General features: G+C 45.3%; 1 protein-coding gene across 2 annotated transcripts in view; it reads left to right on the forward strand.

Annotated features, from left to right (window-relative positions):
• Positions 1-560: 560 nt before the first annotated feature.
• Positions 561-21354, forward strand: part of SLC25A30 (solute carrier family 25 member 30) — a 29728-nt gene continuing 8934 nt past the window's right edge. Inside the window, exons 1-8 of one of the 2 annotated variants that reach the window (XM_045013219.1) lie at positions 561-705; positions 3592-3673; positions 8369-8516; positions 9974-10068; positions 10412-10497; positions 13947-14042; positions 17772-17896; positions 18502-18640. In XM_045013219.1, the coding sequence (XP_044869154.1) occupies positions 3610-3673; positions 8369-8516; positions 9974-10068; positions 10412-10497; positions 13947-14042; positions 17772-17896; positions 18502-18640 (753 nt within the window). In that variant the 5' untranslated portion in view covers positions 561-705; positions 3592-3609. Of the gene's footprint in view, positions 706-1351; positions 1404-3591; positions 3674-8368; positions 8517-9973; positions 10069-10411; positions 10498-13946; positions 14043-17771; positions 17897-18501; positions 18641-21354 lie in introns of those variants that run through there. The other variant, XM_045013228.1, reaches the window with a different exon arrangement.

Here is a 21354-nt window from a genome sequence, read left to right on the forward strand (position 1 = left end):
AGGGGTGGGCTTGGTCCTCACTTTATCAACCAGGTTTCACCTGGGGTTTGCTGGTGGGTACAGCCCAGCTGTGTGTATAACAGAGGGCTCAGCTGCAGGAGCCCAGTGCTTTTCCTCAGTAAATCTTAAAGTGTTTTACAAAGGGCAGCACCATTATCCCCATTCTACAGATGGGAAAACTGAGGCACACACAGAGGCGCTAGATCTTGTCCAAGGTCTCCCAGTGCCATAGACCCCCAGCTCTCCTGAAGGGCATCATGTGCTTGGAAACACAGGGGCAGGGGCAGGGGCGGGGGACCCCCCCGAAGAGCCTAGTGTGCACATGGCTGAGTGTAGACAGGCCTGTGCCCGGGGGGAGGGAGTAGGTCTAAACTTACCCCAGCAGCCCCTGTAAACAACCCCTGCGCAAAGGCCGCAACAGCTCAGCCGCGCTCCGCCCCTCCCGCCACTCAGCGTGAGCCGGCACTGACGGGCAGCCCCGCCCCGCCCCGCCCCGCTCCACCAATGGAAGGACGGGGCGTGGCTCGCGGAGGCTCGGGGTTGGCGGTGGCGCGCGGGGCGGCCTACGCAGCGCGAGGGCTGGGCCGGCGGTTATAAATCCCCGGAGCAAACCGCCGCCGCGCGCTTCGGTCCCGAGTCCTTGGCGGGGGCGGCGAGTTGGCTGGGAGCCAGCGGGGCGGGAGCGAGGCGCCGCCGCCGCTGGCGGTAAGTGCGTGGGGGGAGGGGGTCCCTGCCCGCGGGTGGCCGGCTGGGCTCTGGAGCGTCGCCCCGCGGCGGGGCCCTGCTGTGGGCATCGCTCCCGGCTGCCCGCGGGGGCCGCTGCGCTGGAGCCCGGGTCTGCAGCGCGTCCCGTGCGAGCGCGCAGCTGGCGCCGCCGAGCGAAGCCCGCCCGAGGGGGCTTTTACCCGGGGGTGGCTCGCTAAGTCCCGTCACTGGGGCGCAGCCACAGCGCGTAATGGCCACTGGCCGGAGCGCCGGGTGCCGGGCGGTGCGCGGCTCCCTCCAGCCGGCCTCGTTTCCTCTCAGTGCCGTGACGCCCGCGTGGGGAGCGGGGTGACTGACATTCCTGTTGTTGCGCCCTCACACCCCCCCCACCCCGCTCCCTCAGCTCGGCTTTCTTGGGTGAAAGTGAAAACTGCCTCGGAGGGATGTGTCCTTGCCTCGGTGCCCTGCTTCGTGGCGTGCGTCAAGAAAGCTGCTGCTGCTGCTCGGCCTTGCTTTTGGCAGCAGAGATCTCTCCAGTGCCTTCCCAGCTCTTCAAGGGAGAGGACTAGGACGGGCTATAGGCTGACCAGTATAGGGAACAAAGCTGGCTTAGTTTTGTACCACAAAAATAACACGTGTCAGCTTTGGAAAACTACCAACGTGTGCTGTCAGCTCTATTAAAAACTACAGCCATAGTGGTGAGAACGGGATGAATTCCAGTGTGGATTTGGGCATTGGGTAAAATATTTGAAATCTGGGTCTAGTGGCTTTTTCTTGTACTGTGACAGTTGGAAAACTGGTGTCACAAATAATTCCTGCATAAAATAATGTGATAGGAGGGAAATTGAGTTACTTTGGGTCTGCCTTCAGATTTGCTGAGGGTCTGCTGCTTCCATTAACTTCATTTGGGTTCTGGATTCTCTGCACTAAGGCCCAAGATTAAGAAGGCTTTGGGTTTTTTTTGCTTTGGCAAATGTAGAAGATACCAACATTAGTGGCTATAAAAACAGCAAAGAGTCCTCTGGCACCTTATAGACTAACAGACGTATTGGAGCATGAGCTTTCCTGGGTGAATACCCACTTCGTCGGATGCATGTAGTGGAAATTTCCAGGGGCAGGTATCTATATGCAAGCAAGAAGCAGGCTAGTGATAATGAGGTTAGCTCAATCAGGGAGGATGAGGTGAATGTTGTCACAGAGAAGATAGGTCATGTATTGTACCCAACATTTCTCATAATAAAAGAACAAGGACATTCCGTGAAACGAAAATGCAAATATTTAGATATTTGTATGCAAATATGGTAGTAAGCCAGTGCTAACCTGCTTCTTGATTGTACAGTTAACTTTTTCATTGCAAAAGAACAGACCCAAAAAATTCAGAAATGACTAACTTAAAAATCACACTGGATACGAAGCCATAGTCAGATTTATATTAGCTCAGCTAGAATTGTAGGAACATGGGTGGGGGGGCACTTTTTTATCTTAATAGTCAATAGTATTGAGTTACATGCTCCTAAAATTATCCCTGATAAGTATTTGTCCCAGCCTTTTACAATCAAGATATTGGTAGTAAAAACACTTGTTGAATATCCTGATTCAAATCCCGATGTGTGACAGCATTGTTAACTGTCTTTGTGGTAACCAGAAAGTCAATTAAATATCACATTATTCTTTTAAATTTTCTGAAGGTTAATGTTTTAATTGATAATGCGTTTGAGTTTGTTTTAAAATGTTCTGTTATGAGTGTGCCAAGCTTCCTAATGTGTAATACAGTGCTTTGCTGTATCAGTTTACTGTACTGTGACACACATTATAGGGTATGGCTACACTGGCGATTTGCAGCGCTGGAAAGCCTCCACCAGCGCTGCAATTAGTAAGTGGCCACACCTGCAGGGCACTTCCAGCGCTGCAACTCCCTGGCTGCAGCGCTGGCCGTACACCTCACTCAGCATGGGGAATAAGGATTCCAGCGCTGGTGCTGCAGCGCTGGTCATCAAGTGTGGCCACACACCAGCGCTGTGATTGGCCTCCAGGGAATAAGGTGTATCCCAGAATGCTTTTATAAATTACTCTGTTTTGTTATGCAGCCTTTCTTTGTTTTGTTGTGAACGAGCTCCGATCGGAGCTCCGTTCTGTACCTGGCTGTAAACAATCAAATGAGAGGCAGGCAGGGAGGGAGAGTGAATGAAACAGAACGGAGCCGTTTGAACTGCTTATCTAAAAAAACAAACACTGATCACAGCAAACAGGAGCTATCTATACCTGGCTGTGAACGATCAAATGAGAGGCAGGCAGGAAGAGTGAATGAAACAGAACGGAGCCGATCGCTCCGTTGAACTGCTTATCTAAAAAAACAAACACTGATCACAGCAAACAGGCAGGCTGTTTGCAATTAGAGTTAAGACTAAGGGCTCATGAACATTTTGTGATTTTTCCAATCCAGGAAGCTAACACTCAGTGTTGGCTCCAAAAATCCACTCTCTCTATCTTCCCCGCTCCCTGTCACAGTACACCACCCTCCACCCCCCTCTTTTGAAAAGCACGTTGGTGCACTTGAATGCTGGGATAGCTGCCCATAATGCAGCACTCCCAACAGCGCTGCAAATGCTCCAAATGTGGCCACACACCAGCGCTGGTAGCTGTGAGTGTGGCCACACACCAGCGCTGCTCCTACACAGCTGGATGACCAGCGCTGCAAACTACCAGCGCTGCAAACCGTAAGTGTAGCCATACCCATAGTCTAGATCTCTTGCTTCTGTAGTAAAAAAATGCATTTGAGGGAGGAATATTAGTAACAAGTTCAGAATTTTGGACAATATAGTTCTAAAAATACTAATATTTTGTATCTTTTGAATACCTATTAAAAGCCATTGATGCCTCTTATAGAAAGAAGAATCCCAAAGAATGTCGGCACTGAACTGGAAGCCATTTGTTTATGGAGGCTTAGCATCAATCACTGCAGAATGTGGTAAGCAGTTAATCTTCTGTTTGCATGACTTATTCTACATTACAACTCACAAATTTATCTAGTGTGAAAAATAAAATAGCTACTGCAATGGATTACTAACTTACATTTTCAAAGTGCTTCCAGAAGAACTTAAATTTTGAAGGGCTATTGTTGCTTTTTGTCTATAATGTGTATTTTTGAAGTAAAGGAGAAAAATAGTCACCAACCCAATTGGTACTCAAGTGTTCTTTCATATTGTCTAACAAGTTTGTCATGTTAACTTGGTTTTTTTAAAGAAAAAGGAATTGAGGAATTGTTTGCTCCAAGATATCCTTGAGTGCTTCTTAAATTTTTATTAAATGGGGAAGCCTTGAATGCTGGATTTTTTTGTATGAATTTGTGGCATTGAGATCTGGAAATGTGGTATTGGAAATAGTGCTGATCTTATTGGCTTAGGTCTTGTGACAAACAGTTTCAATTTAGTCTGAATTTTTAATTTTACAGATGGTAGAGATACAGAAAATAGAAATAACAGCAGTGAAGTAAATGGTGAACTAGAGTACTGCATCTACATTTATTTTTGAGAATTTTCATGGTTATTTAAAGTTGTCCAATAGAGTATTATGATAAAATATGGTACTGATCTCAAAACAGGAGTTAAGATGCAAATAGAGATTATAGGGGGTAGATGTGAAGAAGCAGCCATTTTCTCCTGAGGCCTTGAGAGAATTTGTGTAACACAGGGGTCTCAAACATGCGGCCCGCGGGCCGCATGCGGCCCGCGGAGCTCTTCCCTGCGGCCCGCGGAGCTCCCCAGGGGAGCTCCGCAGGGGCCCCCAAGAGAAAAGCGGAGGCTCCCGCCTCCACCCCTCTCCTGGAGCCTCGGCGCATAGAGCGCCGAGTCTCCGTCCGAGCGCCTGAGCCCCGCCCCGCTCAGAGCCGCGTGGGGAGGGGGCGGGGCTGGGAGCTCTGGGCTGAGCGCTGCGCTCGGTGTGGAGCTCACAGCCCCGCCCCCTCACCACGCGGCTCTGAGCGGGACCGCCGGAGACGCGCTCGGGTAAGGGGGGGGGAAAGCGGGACCCGCCGGGGCCGGGCCGGGGGAAGGGAAGCGGGACCGGCCGGGCTGGGGGGGGGGGGGGAAGGGAAGTGCTCAGGGCTGGGGCAGAGGATTAGGGTGCGGGGGGATGAGGGGTTCATGATGTGGGGGCGCTCAGGGCTGGGGCAGAGGATTAGGGTGTGGGGGGATGAGGGCTCTGGCTGGGGCTGAGGATTAGGGTGCAGGGTCCTAGTGCCTGCCCTCCGCCAGTACTGGCAAGGCAGGCTTCCCTTACCCTGAGCCTCTCTAACCCCAAACCCTCAGCCCCAGCCAGAGCCCTCATTCTCCCCGCACCCTAATCCTCAGCCCCAGCCCTGAGCACCCCCACATCATGAACCCCTCATCCCCCTGCACCCTAATCCTCAGCCCCAGCCAGAGCCTTCATCCCCCCACACCCTAATCCTCTGCCCCAGCCCTGAGCGCCCCCACATCATGAACCCCTCATCCCCCCGCACCCTAATCCTCTGCCCCAGCCCTGAGCGCCCCCACATCATGAACCCCTCATCCACAGCCCTCACCCCACACTCCAAACCTCTTCCCTAGCCCTGAGCCCCCTCACATCATGAACCCCTCATCCACAGCCCTCACCCCACAGCCCAACCCTCTTCCCTAGCCCTGAGCCCCCTCGCATCATGAACCCCTCATCCACAGCCCTCACCCCACAGCCCAAACCTCTTCCCTAGCCCTGAGCCCCCTCGCATCATGAACCCCTCATCCACAGCCCTCACCCCACAGCCCAACCCTCTTCCCTAGCCCTGAGCCCCCTCGCATCATGAACCCCTCATCCACAGCCCTCACCCCACAGCCCAACCCTCTTCCCTAGCCCTGAGCCCCCTCCTGCATCATGTACCCCTCGCCCTCAGCCCCACAGCCCTCACCCCTGCACTCCCTCCTATCCCCAAACTCCGTCCCAAAGCCTGCACCCCCACCCCCTGCCGCAGCCTGGAGCCTGCATCGAGCACAGAGCCTGCATCCAGACCCCCTCCCCCACCCAAACTCCCTCCCAGAGCCTTAGGCAGTAAATCTAAGTGCGTGTTTTGTCCTTTGAGTGAGGTGCATTACTGAGTGTATATATTTATTAAAACTGCGCGCGCTTAGGGGAGGAGGTGGAGAAGAGACAGGGCAGGGGCGGGGCCTCATGGAAGGGGTGGATTGGGGGTGGGGCCAGGGGCAGCAAGGGGGCGTGTCAGTGATGCGGCCCTCGGGCCAATGCACTAGTCCTCATGCGGCCCTCGGGGTCATTTGAGTTTGAGACCCCTGGTGTAACACATCAGGAGCAATTCCTTTTTGGGAAGAAATAATTTTCTTAAAATTTGTAGACAATAAGTGCCTGTACAGTTTGATTCTCCAAATTTTTGCCCTCATGTACAGCTTGAAACATCTAACAGCAAAGTAAAATCATGATAGCCTTTCAATTCACTTAATATCATGAGTATAATTTAGCGCACACAGTCTAGATCAGGGGTCGGCAACCTTTCAGAAGCAGTGTGCCGAGTCTTCATTTATTCACTCTAATTTATGGTTTTGCGTGCTGGTAATACATCTTAATGTTTTTTAGAAGGTCTCTCTCAATAAGTCTATATATTATATAACTAAACCAGGGTTGTATTGTAAAATAAACAAAGTTTTCAAAATGTTTAAGAAGCTTCATTTAAAATGAAATTAAAATGTTGATCTTACGCTGCCGGCCCACTCAGCCTGCTGCTGGTCTGGGGTTCTGTTCACCAAGGCTGGCAGAGGGCTGAGCGAGACCAGAACCCAAGACCAGCAGCAGGCTGTGCGGGGCCGGGACCCAGAGGGCTGGGGGCAGTGGGATGGAGTCAGGGCTGGGGGCTGGGTATGTGGGGGGTGTAGGTGTCAGGGCAGAAGGGGGGCTGGGTATGGGTGGGGGTGCCAGTGTCAGGGGTGGGGGGGGTGAAGGAGTCAAGAAGAGGGCTGGGTGTGTATGAGGGAGGTACAGGGCTCATGGCAGGGGTCTGGGGGGTGTGTGGGGCTCAGGGCAGAGGGTGTGGTGTGTGTGTGTGGGGCTCAGGGGAGAGGGCTGGGTGACTGCCCCCCTAAGAACTCCCAACCCCGCTGCTCCTTGTCCCCTGACTACCCCGTCCTGGGACCCCACCCCCTATCTAAGCCTCCCTGTTCCTTGTCCTCGGACTGGACCCTATCCCCTACCTGGCCCCTGACTGCCCTGACCCTTATCCACACCCCCGTCCCCAGCCAGACCCCCGAGACTCCCGTGCCCCATCCAACCACTCCCCGCCCCCTGACAGGACCCCCAGAACTCCCAACCAGTCCAACCCCCCTGACTCCCTGCCTGTGCCAACCCCTCTCTACACTCCTGCCAGGACCCCCAGAACTCCCAACTCATACAAACCACCAGCTCCTTGTCTCCTGACCAACCCCTCCAGAGACCCCCCACCCTAACTGCCCCCCCTGGACCCTCCTTGCTCCTGGTCCCCTAACTGCCCTGACCCCTATCCACCCCCGCCCCCTCACAAACCCCAGGACTCCCATGCCCCATCCAACCCCCCCTGCTCCCTGACTGCCCCCTCCAAAGACCCCCCCCGGGACCCCACCTCCTCATCCAACCCACCCTGCTCCCTGTCTCTTGACTGCCCCCACCCCTTCCAGCCCTGGGCCCTTTACCTTGAGGCTCCTCGCAGAGCCAGACACGCAGCCCCGCCGGAGACCACAGCCCCGGCCCTCAGAGCGCCGCGTGTGGTGGCGGCAGAGCTCCAGTTGAGCAGGGAGCGTGTCTGCCTCCCCGCGGAGCCAAACGCTGCCCCGCGGAAGTGCGCAGCCCCGACCCCCCAGAGCGCTGCACGTGGCGGCAGGGCTCCAGCGGAGGGGCCAGCAGCTTGCTGTGCTCGGCCAGTGGTCCGGCCCCGGAGCGCGAACCCCGTGGCTTGCCGTCCGGGAGAGTGGGGCCATTTGCCCACCCCGTGCGCACGGCTATGCTTCTGCTCCCTGCTCCCACGGGGGGAGCAGAGGGCAGAGGAGAGCGGGCGAGGCTGGGCAGGATTTTTAATGGCATGCTGGAGTCCGGACAGGCTCCAGCGTGCCGTCTTTGGCACGTGTGCCATATGTTGCCGACCCCTGGTCTAGATTGTCTGAATCAAATTTTTCACTAACTACAAGTAACACAATATAGCTATTGATGTACCGGTATAATCTCACAGAAAATGAACTTTGAGTCTGCTTTTAAGCTGCACCCATTTAGAGCCAAATTCTGAAGACCTTTTCTCGTATAAGTAATTCTTGTTCATGTCCATAGTTGCACTGATGTCAGTGGGAACTAATCACATGATCAAGGGGATTTGCAGGTCCAGGCCTTCAGCTTCTTATGTGGGTTGTAGCAGAAGTTCCTGTTTTGAGTCTCTATAGCTTGATATTAAAGCACTGGCTGCTACTGTAGAGCTTTCTATAAAGCCATCTATTATGGTTCTTCATTTGAATACAAATGAGTAGCTTTGTTAGCCTGCAACTAATTATACATTTTCTTTTGTCTTTAGAAAACACTGAGGTTCTACATTATGTTAACATTTTCGTTTATTATGTATCTGCTTTGGCTAGACAAATGTTTCGTGTTAAATTAATACACTTTTTCCTCTCCTGACTTTAAGGTACTTTCCCAATTGATCTGACCAAAACACGTCTCCAGGTTCAAGGTCAAACTAATGATGCCAAATTTAAGGAGATTCGTTACAGAGGAATGGTGCATGCACTAGTGAGGATATGGAGAGAAGAAGGGTTGAAAGCACTGTATTCTGGGTAAAATAAAATATATACTTTATGTAATCAGTTTGCATTTGTGTATTTTGGGACAGGTTATGAAAAAATACTGTCGCATACAATAGTATTGGATTTTATAAATTATTTTTTTTAGTTAGCCCCACTTAAAGATTGTGGGGTAGAGGCAGGCCACATCGGACAAAGTATTTGAATAGAAATGGTTCAGAATGTGGCGCATAATTTCAAACTACAATATTTTTACATCATGGTAATTGCTACATGTGAATGGCATCTTATTTTTTATTAAAACTTATCCACTGTAGTAGAAGGGAGGTTTTTCATAGTTTGCTTTGAGATTGTAGGTGTACAGTTATAACTGTACTTCACAATGCATTATATTTTTGGAAAATGCATCCAAATAAATATACCAATAAAATACCACGTAACTTCCATGTAAGTTATTGAGAAGTCATTTTTACTACTAAATCGTATGATAAACCCTCCATCAGCTAATGTAAGTCAGGTATCTCATTTCATATTAGTGATGGATTTAAATTTACTTTTGCCAACTTCATTTACCAGGTGATAACCAACTCAGTTTGTGTGGTGTCCTTGGCAGTCCATTTGTAGGGTTAACATCTCTGCTGAACTGATGATTAATACAAGCATGAGCTAGCATAGAAATGAAGAATGTGTGATATGTTTGTATTAGAGCTTAGATGTAGTAAACTTGTAGTAGCAAAATCATCTTATGTCAAGTGTATTGTTGCACATGCAATGCGTCAACTATAACAACAGCAGTAAAAATCCATTTTACTTTCACTGTTGTGATTTTTATAGGTCATTAGATTAAAAAAATCCTGTTTCTTATGAAATCAGTGATGACCATATTTTTCAGATTTGTTTTCCTACACAAGTGAAAAACTCCTATTCTCACATTGTAGCTGACATAATATTGAAACATACAAGTGCTGTGCATATTTGGATTCAAATGTAGTTTTTATACTTTAGTGACATCAAGTTTTAAACTCCCACTGTTAATGTCAGGCGATACGTTCAAAGTACCACATCAAGTTACAGGAAATTGTAACTACTGTTTTGAAACATTATTCAAAGAATATTTTTTGTTCTGTATATATCGATTTTTAGATTTTCAGCTAGTGGCCAAGTAGGAAATGATTGCTAAATCAGTATCAGTATTCATTATGGCAGTTACTGTGGTAAGGATTTTTCCTCAGCCCTTTTAAAAGGGTTGGTAGTACCACCGCAACTTCATTTCTTTCATACTTGAATATCATCTTTACTGAAAGCCTTCTCCCTATCTGTACTGGTTCTGAAAACATCTGGTTTAAATGAACAAACCTTTCACTTTTTGTGCATAACCTGAGTTCAGCCTATTCTACTCTAAAGATTTGTTGAATAAACTTTATTTGTGGTCACCAAGACTTCAGGAAGCTTTGAATGTATACATTATCTGCTTCTTCCTATTTTTATAGGATTGCCCCTGCAATGTTACGCCAGGCTTCATATGGAACAATAAAAATAGGCACTTACCAAAGCTTGAAGAGAGTGTTTGTTGAGCAACCAGAAGGTGAGTGGGTTTTTCAGCTTTGTTACCACTGCTTGTTAATATAGTTCATCTGGAGTTGTTTATATTGTTTCCTTATCATATGATGCATATGTACATTGTGTTGTATCAATGAAATGTATATATGCATCAGCTTCATATTTGTTCATTTTAAAAATGGTTCTGCAGATGAAATTCAAATAAAAATTGAGCTATCTTAAAAAAAAAAAAAAGTTGACTTCGAGGGTTTAGCTCCTTACTTTCAACTGACTCTTTCATTAAAGAAGGTAAAGCATTGACTTGCACTTGATGTCTTATCACAGTGTAAAAGCCTGTGGCTGAGAATTTGTTTTTGCTTCTGGAATAGATGAAACACTGGTGATAAATGTATTATGTGGCATTCTTTCGGGGGTGATTTCATCATCTATTGCCAACCCTACAGATGTTTTGAAGGTAAGTGGTGTTTTTTATCAAGTTTCTATTTTCGGCATAGGTTCCTTTGTATTCTTGAGATGAGAACAGTCTACTGATGATCATTGCATGTTGTTTCTTTAAATATACTCACTTTTTGCAAATTACTTAATAGTTCAGAAGGTTCCAGGGGAAGAACTGAACTGTAGAAATTTCCCTCCAGGCATGCTGGTCAGCTGGAGGCATGCAAGTAGATGAAGTCAGTGTCCTTGGAGGCAAGGAGAACCACTTGATTACAAAAGCAGCAAAGAATCCTGTGGCACCTTATAGACTAACAGACGTTTTGGAGCATGAGCTTTCGTGGGTGAATACCCACTTCGTTGGATGCAAGACTAAAATGTCTGTTAGTCTATAAGGTGCCACAGGATTCTTTGCTGCTATCTCTGACACTTGATTAGAGGAACTCCTCACTTAAAGTCCTCCTGGTTAATGTTGTTTCGATGTTAAGTTGCAGATCAATTGGGGAACATGCTCATTTAAAGTTGTGAAATGCTCCCTTCTAACAGTTGGTCGTTTGGCAGCCACCTGTTTTGTCCACTGCTTGCAGGAAGAGCAGCCCGTTGCAGCTAGCTGGTGGGTGGTTGGAACCAGGGTGGACCAGCAGCCCCCCTATCAGCTCCCCACTCCTCTAAATTCCCTGTGCAGCAGCAGCTGTCCCTCCCAGCACTGCCGTGCTGCTCCTGCCCTCTGCCTTGGAGCTGCTTCCAGAGACTCCTGCTTGCTGTGTGGGAGGAGGGGGGAAGAAGGGGGCTAATGTCAGGGTGTCTTCCCCCTCCTCCCTGCTCCTTCATCCTGCTTACCCCATCTTCCATAGAGCAGGGGGGATACATGACAGAGGGAGGGAGCTTCTAGGCAGTAGCTGCCATCTTAGATCTCAGCAAGCTGATTTAATTAACAGTGTACTTAAGCCTGGGGTCAGCTACTTAAAGGGGAAATGCAAATTTTTTTCTCTCTCACACAGGGTGTGTCTGCCCTCCCTCCTTTCCTGCTGTCTTGTAGTGTTGTTAGTTAACCCTTGAGGGCTCAGTCAATTGCTAGTTCATTTAGCAGGAAGGCATTCCTTGGAAAATATCCCACCCTCTGACTTCTCCACCTCAACCAAGCTTCACAATCATTGCTGTGTACAGTATTTAATTGTTTAAAAATTATTCTGTGCATACATATATAAAATAGTCTTTTGTCTGGTGAAAAAAATTTCCCTGGAACCTAACCCCCTCATTTACATTAATTCTTATGGGGAAATTGGATTCGCTTAACATCGTTTCGCTTAAAATTGCATTTTTCAGGAACATAACTACAACATTAAGTGAGGAGTTCCTGTACTTACTTTTTTCTTGCTTCAGAGCACAATGAACTACTAAAGTTGCTCTTCTCCCCCCCCCCGCCCCAAACTTGACATATGCTGAAGCTGTACTCTAAATTTAAAAAATCCATGTGAATGGACCTATACTGCTTACAGTGCTGTTCATTTGGAAGTATGTAAAGGACCACTTGCCCATCACTGACATCCAGAAATCTCTAGGTTGGAAGAAGTATTGGGGTTCTAGAAAAAAAATCCAGTAGGTTAGGATCTCTATTGTCTCCTATGAAAAAGTAGTAGCATAGTGCCCCTTTGAAACAGTGCCCCTGCATGGTGCATTAATGACCTTGAGCAGAGTGCCACCTAGTGACATCACCAACATCACGTTTTCAGCAACTGTTTTAAAATTTGTGGGTATCTCCTGTCCAAGTACTGGTAAGGTTGATCCTATTTAACTTACAAGATCATGGCCTGAGATTACTTGGCTGCTTCTGCACATGCTATAGTTTCCTGAGAATTGAGGGGGGGGAAAATACATAGTGCCTAATTTTAGTTGTCCTTCCTCTCAAATAAAATAGAATGAAAACAAATTGTTTACAACTTCCCATTTCATAGAAGGAGTAGTGGAAGTATCAACAAAGGTAAGCCTTTATTGGCTCCATTCTGGAATTATAGTATACTATGTGACAGAGGACAATGCCCTGGACAGACTTTAATGAATTAAGTTAAATGTCACTGGAGTTCATTGTATTAAAAATGCAATTGTTTGTGTTATGAGATTGTGTATAACTTTTTTTTAGAAGGGTGATGCTAACATAATTCCTCTGGTTATTGGCCCTTTGAAGCTACCTCCGCAGAGCTTCGTATATACTAAGTTAAACTGGTTTCTCCAGGAACCAATGGACAAAGAAAGGATTTTGGGATAAATAGCCTGGTTTTAAACAGGTTCAGGGCCTTTCTAATCTGCAAATGGACAGGACTTCTGGTCCAAGGTGGGCCCCAATCTTTAGGGAAGGGTTGGAAGGACTGTGGCCTACTGAGGCCACATAAGACTGAGCATTTGTTCTGAGTTGAAGGTGTGATGAACTTGTGACCATAGAGAACACTGCTATGTGGGTGGGGTTTGAAGGACTATTCACCAATCAGAGTCCTTGTTGTAGCGTGGGGGTGATCTCCGGCAAGCTTATTAGCATGTATGTAGGTTTTAATGTTTAGTGTTTTCTCTGTAATGCTTTCTATCTTAAGACTAAATCTGCTTGCTTAGAAATAGCAGTGCGGTAACTCATAACTGACAATCACGCTGTGTATCGTCTCAGAGGAGAGACTTGAATCATGCTTGCTTAGTCTCTCTTTTGCTGGGAAAATCACGTGGTCAGGAGCATGCGCAGCCTGTAAATACCCCAGTCAGAAGGGACAGAGATGCATGTCTCCACCGAAGAGGCAATGATTGTGGAGCTGGAAGCCTAGAGAGGGGGGTGCCCTTGCTGGACCATAGAGGGCGAATACAGCTGCAGTTGCCCTGAACTTGTGACAGGTTCCAGTCTGTAGTGATGGTATGCATGCTGGGCTGGCTGACACTATTAACTCCCAAAATTAGGAGTGAATACTCATTTCCTTGTCACACTTACCATGAATCCAGCAGTTTGTCCTTGAAAAATCAGTCTTTCATTTCAAATCCAAAAAGTCAAGTACATAGTTCTTCCCAGCTGAAACTCTCATCCTGTTGACCTTTTGTGTTAAGATGTAGCTGGTGAGTTCAAGGGAGAACTCTGTAACAGACACCATGCAGAAGTCTTCTGTCAATCTAATCTACATGTTAATGCACCAATTCAAAAATAGCAGTGATTTGTGGTAACTAATTTAAAAGCTACACCAAGTACTATTTAAAATTCAACTGTTCCAAATATAGCAGCTGTAGTCGAAGGATAGCTGATACATATCTATAGATAGCTGGTACTACCATGATGCAGTCAGTCCATACTTGTATAGTTAAGAAGCAGAGATCATATTTTGAAAATGTTTTAAACTGTGTTATTTTGCAGCGCCTCTTCGTAAGGTTGAGAAACTCAACTAAATTATCATTTTTAGTGTTTGAAAACTGATAACTGCTTTTTGTTCTGGGCTGCCTTAGATCAGAATGCAGGCCCAAGGCAGTGTGATTCAAGGAGGAATGATGGGCAATTTCATACAAATTTACCAAAAAGAAGGCACTAGAGGACTATGGAAAGTAAGTTCTTCAACTATTACACTCTCTCTTCTGAGGTCGTTCTTGCAATAGTGTTTAAAAAAACCAAAATCCATTTACTATTGTACATATTGTTGCATGTAGTTCTGCAATGTCGGCCAAAATATTGGTGTAATATGTACCTAAAGTTGTATATGTATATTTTTACTGCTACATCGCTTGCCATTTGAGTATTTCAAAAGCACTTGAAGTATTAATGTATGTACATAGACTCATCACCTCTTTGGAGTATTATCTCCTTTTTACAAAAGGAGTGTAGTGTACAAGAGTGAGAGTTTGTTATGGACATACTAGGGCAGAGTTCAGGTTACATTGGTGTGACCCTTACCTCTTCAATTCCTGGTTTTCAGAGGTTTGAATGTCACTAAACTTGACATTCTGGAAGGGTTCAAGACATCACTGAGCAAAGTTAACTCCAGGTTAATGAAGTTTCTTGTCAGTGAGCTTCCTAGTTTTAGTATTTTTTTGTAGGAGTTAGTGGTCATTTATGCAGTTGTAGTTATTTCATAGGTTTGTAGTTGAGATGCTACCATGGCTAGTGGTGATGCCTAGCTCATATAATTTTTCATCAGTAGATCACGAAACACTTTACAAAGGAGGTTAACATCATTATATTCACTCAGTGGGTCAGTGGCATAGCAGAAATAGGTCCCAGTTCCATGCTCTGTCTACTAGGCCACATGGTTATGTGATTCCTATTTACGCTTCCACCTTCCTGTGCACTTTGTTATAGTGGAATGGGGACAGTGGTCATGCTTTCAAATGTTTTGGAGGGTATAACTGCTGACAGGACTGGTGAGAGGACTCAAAACTATCAAGAGTTTGGGACAAACTCTATTACATGGCATTTTCAGTAACTAAGCAAGTAAGAGAAGACTGGTGTCTCTGTCCTTCACCACTCTTTCCCCACCAGTCCCTGCAACATCTAGCCCCAACCCAGCATCTAGCTCACCCTCCCTTTCCAGTCCTGTTTAGCCATTAGCACATAAAAGGTTGTTCCTTGCTGCACCCTCTGCTGCATACATGTGATGGGCAGCAGCTTACTGGAGGATTGCACGCTTCCTTGGTTAGATAGATTGGGGCCCTTTGCCCCTGCTTCAGGCAGGTTTCCCCAGCTTCCCCCAAACCTATTGGGTCCACCCCATGCAGGGGAGTCACCTTGATTCATTTCCTGGTTTTAGAGGTTTAAATTTGCTTTACCTTGATCCTAGCTCACATGGAGAGCAGAGGGGGCTCCTATCCCTAAATGGAAAGAACTTTCCCAGATCCTGGCACACAGGAGGGGAAAATGGGGAGCTGACAGGCCCCTTGCTTCCCATTCCCTCCGACTTGAGCCCGCAACCTCTTCCTCTCCCCCTTCCCTTACCTCAGCCCCTCCCCCACTCCTCTGCCTCTAATCCTCCCAGCAATTGTTTGCATGTGTAACTTGTTTTCTCCTCAGAAATAGTTTGAGTACCTTCTGAATTACCTGCTGTACTCAGATTATATATCCCCTCCCCCCCAAAAAATACCCTGGTACAAGGGGATTGTACAAAATATGCAAATAGATATTTCAAAGATTTCTGCCAAGTGTAGGTTTCAAACCTATTGCCTGTCTGTAGCTTAAGTTCAATGACCGTAGCATGTCCCCGTGAGCCACCCAAGTCATGTGGAAACTGGCTTACAAGAAACCTCTTGGCTAGATTTTCTGTGCGTGTACTTTGTAACTATTTGGCACATGAACATTGAGTGCAGACCTCTTTAGAAAGTTTAACTCTTTTTGATCAACATTTTCAATATTACTTCTCCAAAGAGGTAGTGCTTGCCATGCACTACCTGGGATAAATCTGGGGTATGATCAGAGCCATGATTGAAGCCCCATATCTGCACAAAACACATGGTAGAATGTGTTAACATTAAATGCTGTCCTTTTTTTAAGGATCTCTTTTTTTTTCCTCAGGGTCTCCTTTGCTCAAATGACCCCAAATTTGGATACTTAACTCAGCTCACCCTTTGAAGTGCAGCTAATTTCAAGGCAATCTGAATAAGCATGCGGATATTAGAACACTTGGAGTTAGCCTTTAAGTGGGGCTTCTCAACCTTAGTTCTGCTATGAGTTATTGACAAAAGTTATCCTCTCTCCAGCTGAAAACTGTTACTTATATTGGTGACGGTAAAATATTTCCTTGGCACAGGGAATAGAACTCTTCCATTAACTCTAGTGAATTAACCTCAAGTTATAACACTTACAAGGAGTAGTACGACAATAAGAACATAAGAATGGCCATATTTGGTCAGACCAAAGGTCCATCCAGCCGGTATCCTGTCTGCCGACAGTGGCCAGTGCCAAGGTGTCCCAGAGGGACTGAACAGAACAGGTAATGATCAAGTGATCTCTCTCCTGCCATCCATATCCACCCTCTGACAGGCAGGCTAGGGACATCATTCCTTACCTTACCATTAATGGACTTAATCTCCATGAATTTATCTAGGTTTCTTAACTGTATATAGAATTTATTTTAACTGTATTATACCTTTACTAGCTGACTTAAAATTGAAAGACGTCTTTAAATATAATATAGCTTGGTTCAAGAGCAAGGCTGGTTTTGTTAAATAGCTTCAGTATGGGGCAGCTCACATCATAGATGAATGTCTGGGAAAGCAGGGACCAGATGGTTCTGGGGATTGGTAATTTGAATAGTCTCTTAATTTTTAGTTTTCTGATTCAAACTTAGCCCAGGGTGGTAGACGAGTTGTTCAGTGGTCTGTTTCTTGTAATCCAGTGGGTTAAGGCATGGGTCTAGGAGAATGGGACCTGGAAGAATGGGATTTTATTCCAAGTTCTACCGAGAACCATGTGAACTTGAAGTAGTTACTTAAGCTGTGGACATCTTTTTCCCATGTGCAAAATTGGAATAATTTCTGCAGTTTGGAGGAATTGGGTATTAGCCATTTAAATGGTGTGGGAAGCCCTTTGTAAAACTTGTTATGATCTGCTGATGAAAAGCCACTACAGTGGTTAAAATAAACTGTACTTGGCATTAAACAGTATTTAATGAACTTAGCTTCTCACCCGTAACTATGGTCAGGGGTTTTCAAATTTTCAGTATGGATTGTATCTTAGCATGTCATGGACTGCCTCGTAAACCATTCATGATTACAGAAAATCTCTGTGGCCACTACTGAAATTCTATGCATGAAAAATATTTGCATTTCCACCTGTTGAGAACAGTTAGTGGTTAATCTTTGAAAAATGCAGTCCTTCTACTTTTGCTTTCCATTTTATCTCCCCCTTAATATTCTTGGTTTCTCTCAGCTGACTGCAAGAAGAGCCAGCACCAGCCTGCCAGCTGTCAGCATACTACCAGCAGCAGTCCATAGACTTCAGTTTGAGAACATCTGCTGTAGGTCATGGCTGAGATCTTGGTGGGGCAATATAGGGAAGCTTGTATTGCCGCTGTGCTTTATCTGTTCTGCAAATTAACTCAGTCACTAGGGTAGTCTGTCTGGGATCTTTTACAAGCAGTACATTTACACACCTTTATACCAAACACCACTTTATTTTTTTTAAATCTTTATAGAATGTATTTTCTCAGTATACAGAACTTGTTTTATGAATATTTCCTAGGTGCTTTTAATCTAAAATGTAATGGTATTTCTGAGTTGTCTTCAACCAGACATATAAATGATGCAGTTTTTAAAATCTCAAACATTTTACATTTGTTTTGCCAGGGGGTGTCCCTAACAGCTCAGAGAGCTGCTATTGTTGTGGGAGTAGAGCTGCCGGTCTATGATCTCACCAAGAAACACATAATTATGTCTGGACTCATGGGAGACACTGTATATACTCACTTTCTGTAAGTTTGAACAGGCATAAGAGTTAAGTTTACAAAGATTTATTTGTATGATTAAATCCCCTTTCAGAGGTTACACATTAATCTCTTAATGTTGGACTCTTCAGAAAATATAATTAGATCTCACTTTGTTTTTTTTCTCACTATCAGTTGAGATGTAAATATACTTCTAGTGTATTTAAATGTTTACTCATAGTATTATTTCATGCCATGGAAGCTAATAGTTTTTGTGCTATTTATGTATTTTTTGATGGGTAGATATCTTTATTGTTAAAAATACCTAAATTAGGTGTGTATATAAAGGCTGAAACTAAAATGTGTTTACTACTCTGAAAATATCAGGATGAATTTTTAAAGTGTGAAACTTCTTCCTGATTGTTAGTGTGTGTGTGTTCTCTCTCTCTCTCTCTCTCTCTCTCTCTCTCTCAGCTTGTGATATGTTTTTTTTTTTTCAGGTAAACGAACTGAAAAAGTAGTTTGTTAATAAAAATGCAAACAACTTTTAGCTATAGCGTAGATATTTCTAATTTTCCATGAGAGGGGGTGTTTCTGTATACTTCTAAATTGTTGGGAGTAGGTCATTTTTATAATGGTTTATCTTTCATTAGCTCAAGCTTCACCTGTGGATTAGCTGGAGCACTTGCATCAAATCCAGTTGATGTTGTGAGGACACGGATGATGAATCAGAGAAGATTTCAAGATGGCACACATTCAGGGTACAAGGGCACTTTGGATTGCTTGTTACAAGTACGTACAAAGTATATTGCAACTAGTGATAACTTTTCTACAATCTTGTGATATCAAACATGAATTAGAGGGTTTTCTGCATTGTGGGTAGAAATTGTTAGCTGTTATAGAACGCCACTTCTGTGGTGTAGGAATTATTGTAGAGAACTCTGGGAATAATCCATTTTAACTTTTGAACTTGCTGTGCCATGTGTCTTTTAAAATTTTGGACTCAAATCATGCCCCACCTCGCCCACCTTCTGCTGTGTAAAAACTATTGTGTGTTGATGGAAAGCAAGGAGGTCTGTCTGCAGCATGGAGGAACATATATGCATTTGTTCCTTCTGGTATTTAGGTCAAGTATACTAACGGGGAATTCTTCTGATATGAGCACACTTTTTAAAAAGGTAATGAAAAACTTAACATGAAAATATTTATTGAAATTTTGGGGACAAGGAGAAAGGAGACTTTTTCAAGTCCCTTCAATATAGGGACCTCCCAAGGTTGACAGCTTCTGTTGCTATAGAAGTGTCTCTGCTACAGCAGCACAGCTATGGTGCTGAAGCATTGCCACTGTAGTGCCCGTAGTCTATGGCTTAAGACTCGCAGCTTCCCCCTGTGGTGGCTACTGTATCTTCTTAACCCACTTCTTACAGCAGTGGTCAGCCTCTGCCAGTTGATCACAATCTCCGGGCTGCTAAAAGTCCAGTGGTGCAGCGGGGCTCAGGCAGGCCTGCTTGCCTGCCATGGCCCCATGTTGCTCCTGGAAGCAGCTGGCTGCTGGCATGTCTCTTCAGCCCCTGCACCAGCCTGGAGCTCCCTCCTACAACCAAACTCCCTCTCAGAACTTGCACCCCTCACTCCTGCACCCCACCTCCCTGCCCCAGGCTCAGCCTGGAGTCTCCTCCCACACTCTGAACCCCTTGGCCCCAGCCCAGAGCCTGCACCCGCTCCCACATCCCGACCCCCGACCCCAGCCTGGTGAAAGTGAGTGAGGGTGGGGAAGAGCAAGCGCTGGAGAGAGCGGGGAATGCAGTGAGCAGGGCAGGGCCTTGGGGAAGGGATGGGGTAGATCCTCCGTTGATCTTAAATTCAAAAAGTGATCGTGTGTGAGAAGATTGGAGACCACTGTCTTACAGGCTACTTGGGGAACATATTTAAAACAGGGCCACCTGCTGGTGAAGGAGGGAAATGGTACCAGAAGAAGCTGCTAGGGCCAGTAGAAAAGACTGATTTTGGTGATTGGTGGCTAAAAATGCTGAACATTATTTTGCTGTAAGAGTATTATGGGTCATTACCTCCTACAAGGTCTCTTGGGGAGGCTGTCTTGGAAACTAACATGAAATAAATACAACCTGGCCATTTGTTTCATTTGCAGGTTTTTAGGCAACTCCCACCTGTGCCTAAATCACTGTTAGAGAGACAATCAGAACCCTGGCCCCTCTGTATCTGACATGCCAGTGTAGAGGAAGCAGCATAGGGCTAAATGTTACTCATTGTAATATCTCAGCATATTAGATAGGGCTGATAGCTCCTTTCTGTCACAGGTCAAAGCACACCCCTGCCTTTCATTAACGAGGAATAGAACCTAGGATCTGAGACACTAGTTCAAACTTTTGATACATTTGAATTATTTAAAGTTAGAAATAGGATGTTTAGCCAAAAAGCAGAGCGAAATTGTGGAAGGAGACTGATATCCATGCTTCAGAAACACTCTTAACTGTGGACTGTAGGAAATCCTTAAATTTACCTAACTATTCCAGCCGAGTTATATTGTCAGATGCCAAGAGTCCTGAAAACTCAAATATGAAATTGCATAACTACTACTGTGCTATATAACCTATTGCTTAAATCAGCCTCTCTACCAGACAGGAGGGCAGCAAATGTAATGCCTATTTTTATTTATTTATTTATTTATTAAGGCTTCAGAGGTGATCTTGGGAATTACAGGCTGGTAAGCCTAACTTCAGTACCAGTCAAATTGGTTGCAGCTAGGAAAGAACAAAATTATCAGACAGATAAATGAAAACAATATATTGGGGGAGAGTCAACATGGCTTTTGTAAAGGGAAGTCAGGCAACCAATCTATTAGAATTCTTTGAGGGGATCAACAAACATGTGGATAACGGTGATTCGAAGGATATAATATACTTGGACTTTTTCCTCACCAGAGGCTTTTAAGCAAAGTGTAAAGAGTCATGGGATAAGAGGGAAGGTCCTTTCATGGATGAGTAACTGGTTTAAAAAATAGGAAACAAAGAGTGGGAATACATGGTCAATTTTCAGAATGGAGAGAGGTAAATAGCAGTGTCCACTAGGGGTCTGTACTGGGACCAGTCCTATTCGACATATTCATAACTGATGTGAAAAAAGGGGTAAACAGTGAGGTGGCAAAATTTGCAGATAATATAAAATTACTCAGATAGTTAAGTCTAAAGATGACTGAGAAGAATTACAAAGGTATCTCACTGAACTGAGTGACCAGGAAACAAAATGGCAGATATAATTCAATGTTGATAACTGCAAAGTAATACACATTATAAAAGATAATCCCAATTGTGCACACACTATAATGCACATTAAATTAGCTGTTAACCATTCAAGGAAGAGATTTTTGGAGTCATAGTGGATAGTTCCCTGAAAATACCTGCTTAATATACAGCAGCAGTCAAAAAAAAAGCAAAAAAAAAAGCTAACAATGTTAGGAACTTTTAAGAAAGAGATAAGATAGAAAA

This window comes from Mauremys mutica, chromosome 1, assembly GCF_020497125.1.
Source record: "Mauremys mutica isolate MM-2020 ecotype Southern chromosome 1, ASM2049712v1, whole genome shotgun sequence".
Lineage (NCBI taxonomy): Eukaryota > Metazoa > Chordata > Testudines > Geoemydidae > Mauremys > Mauremys mutica.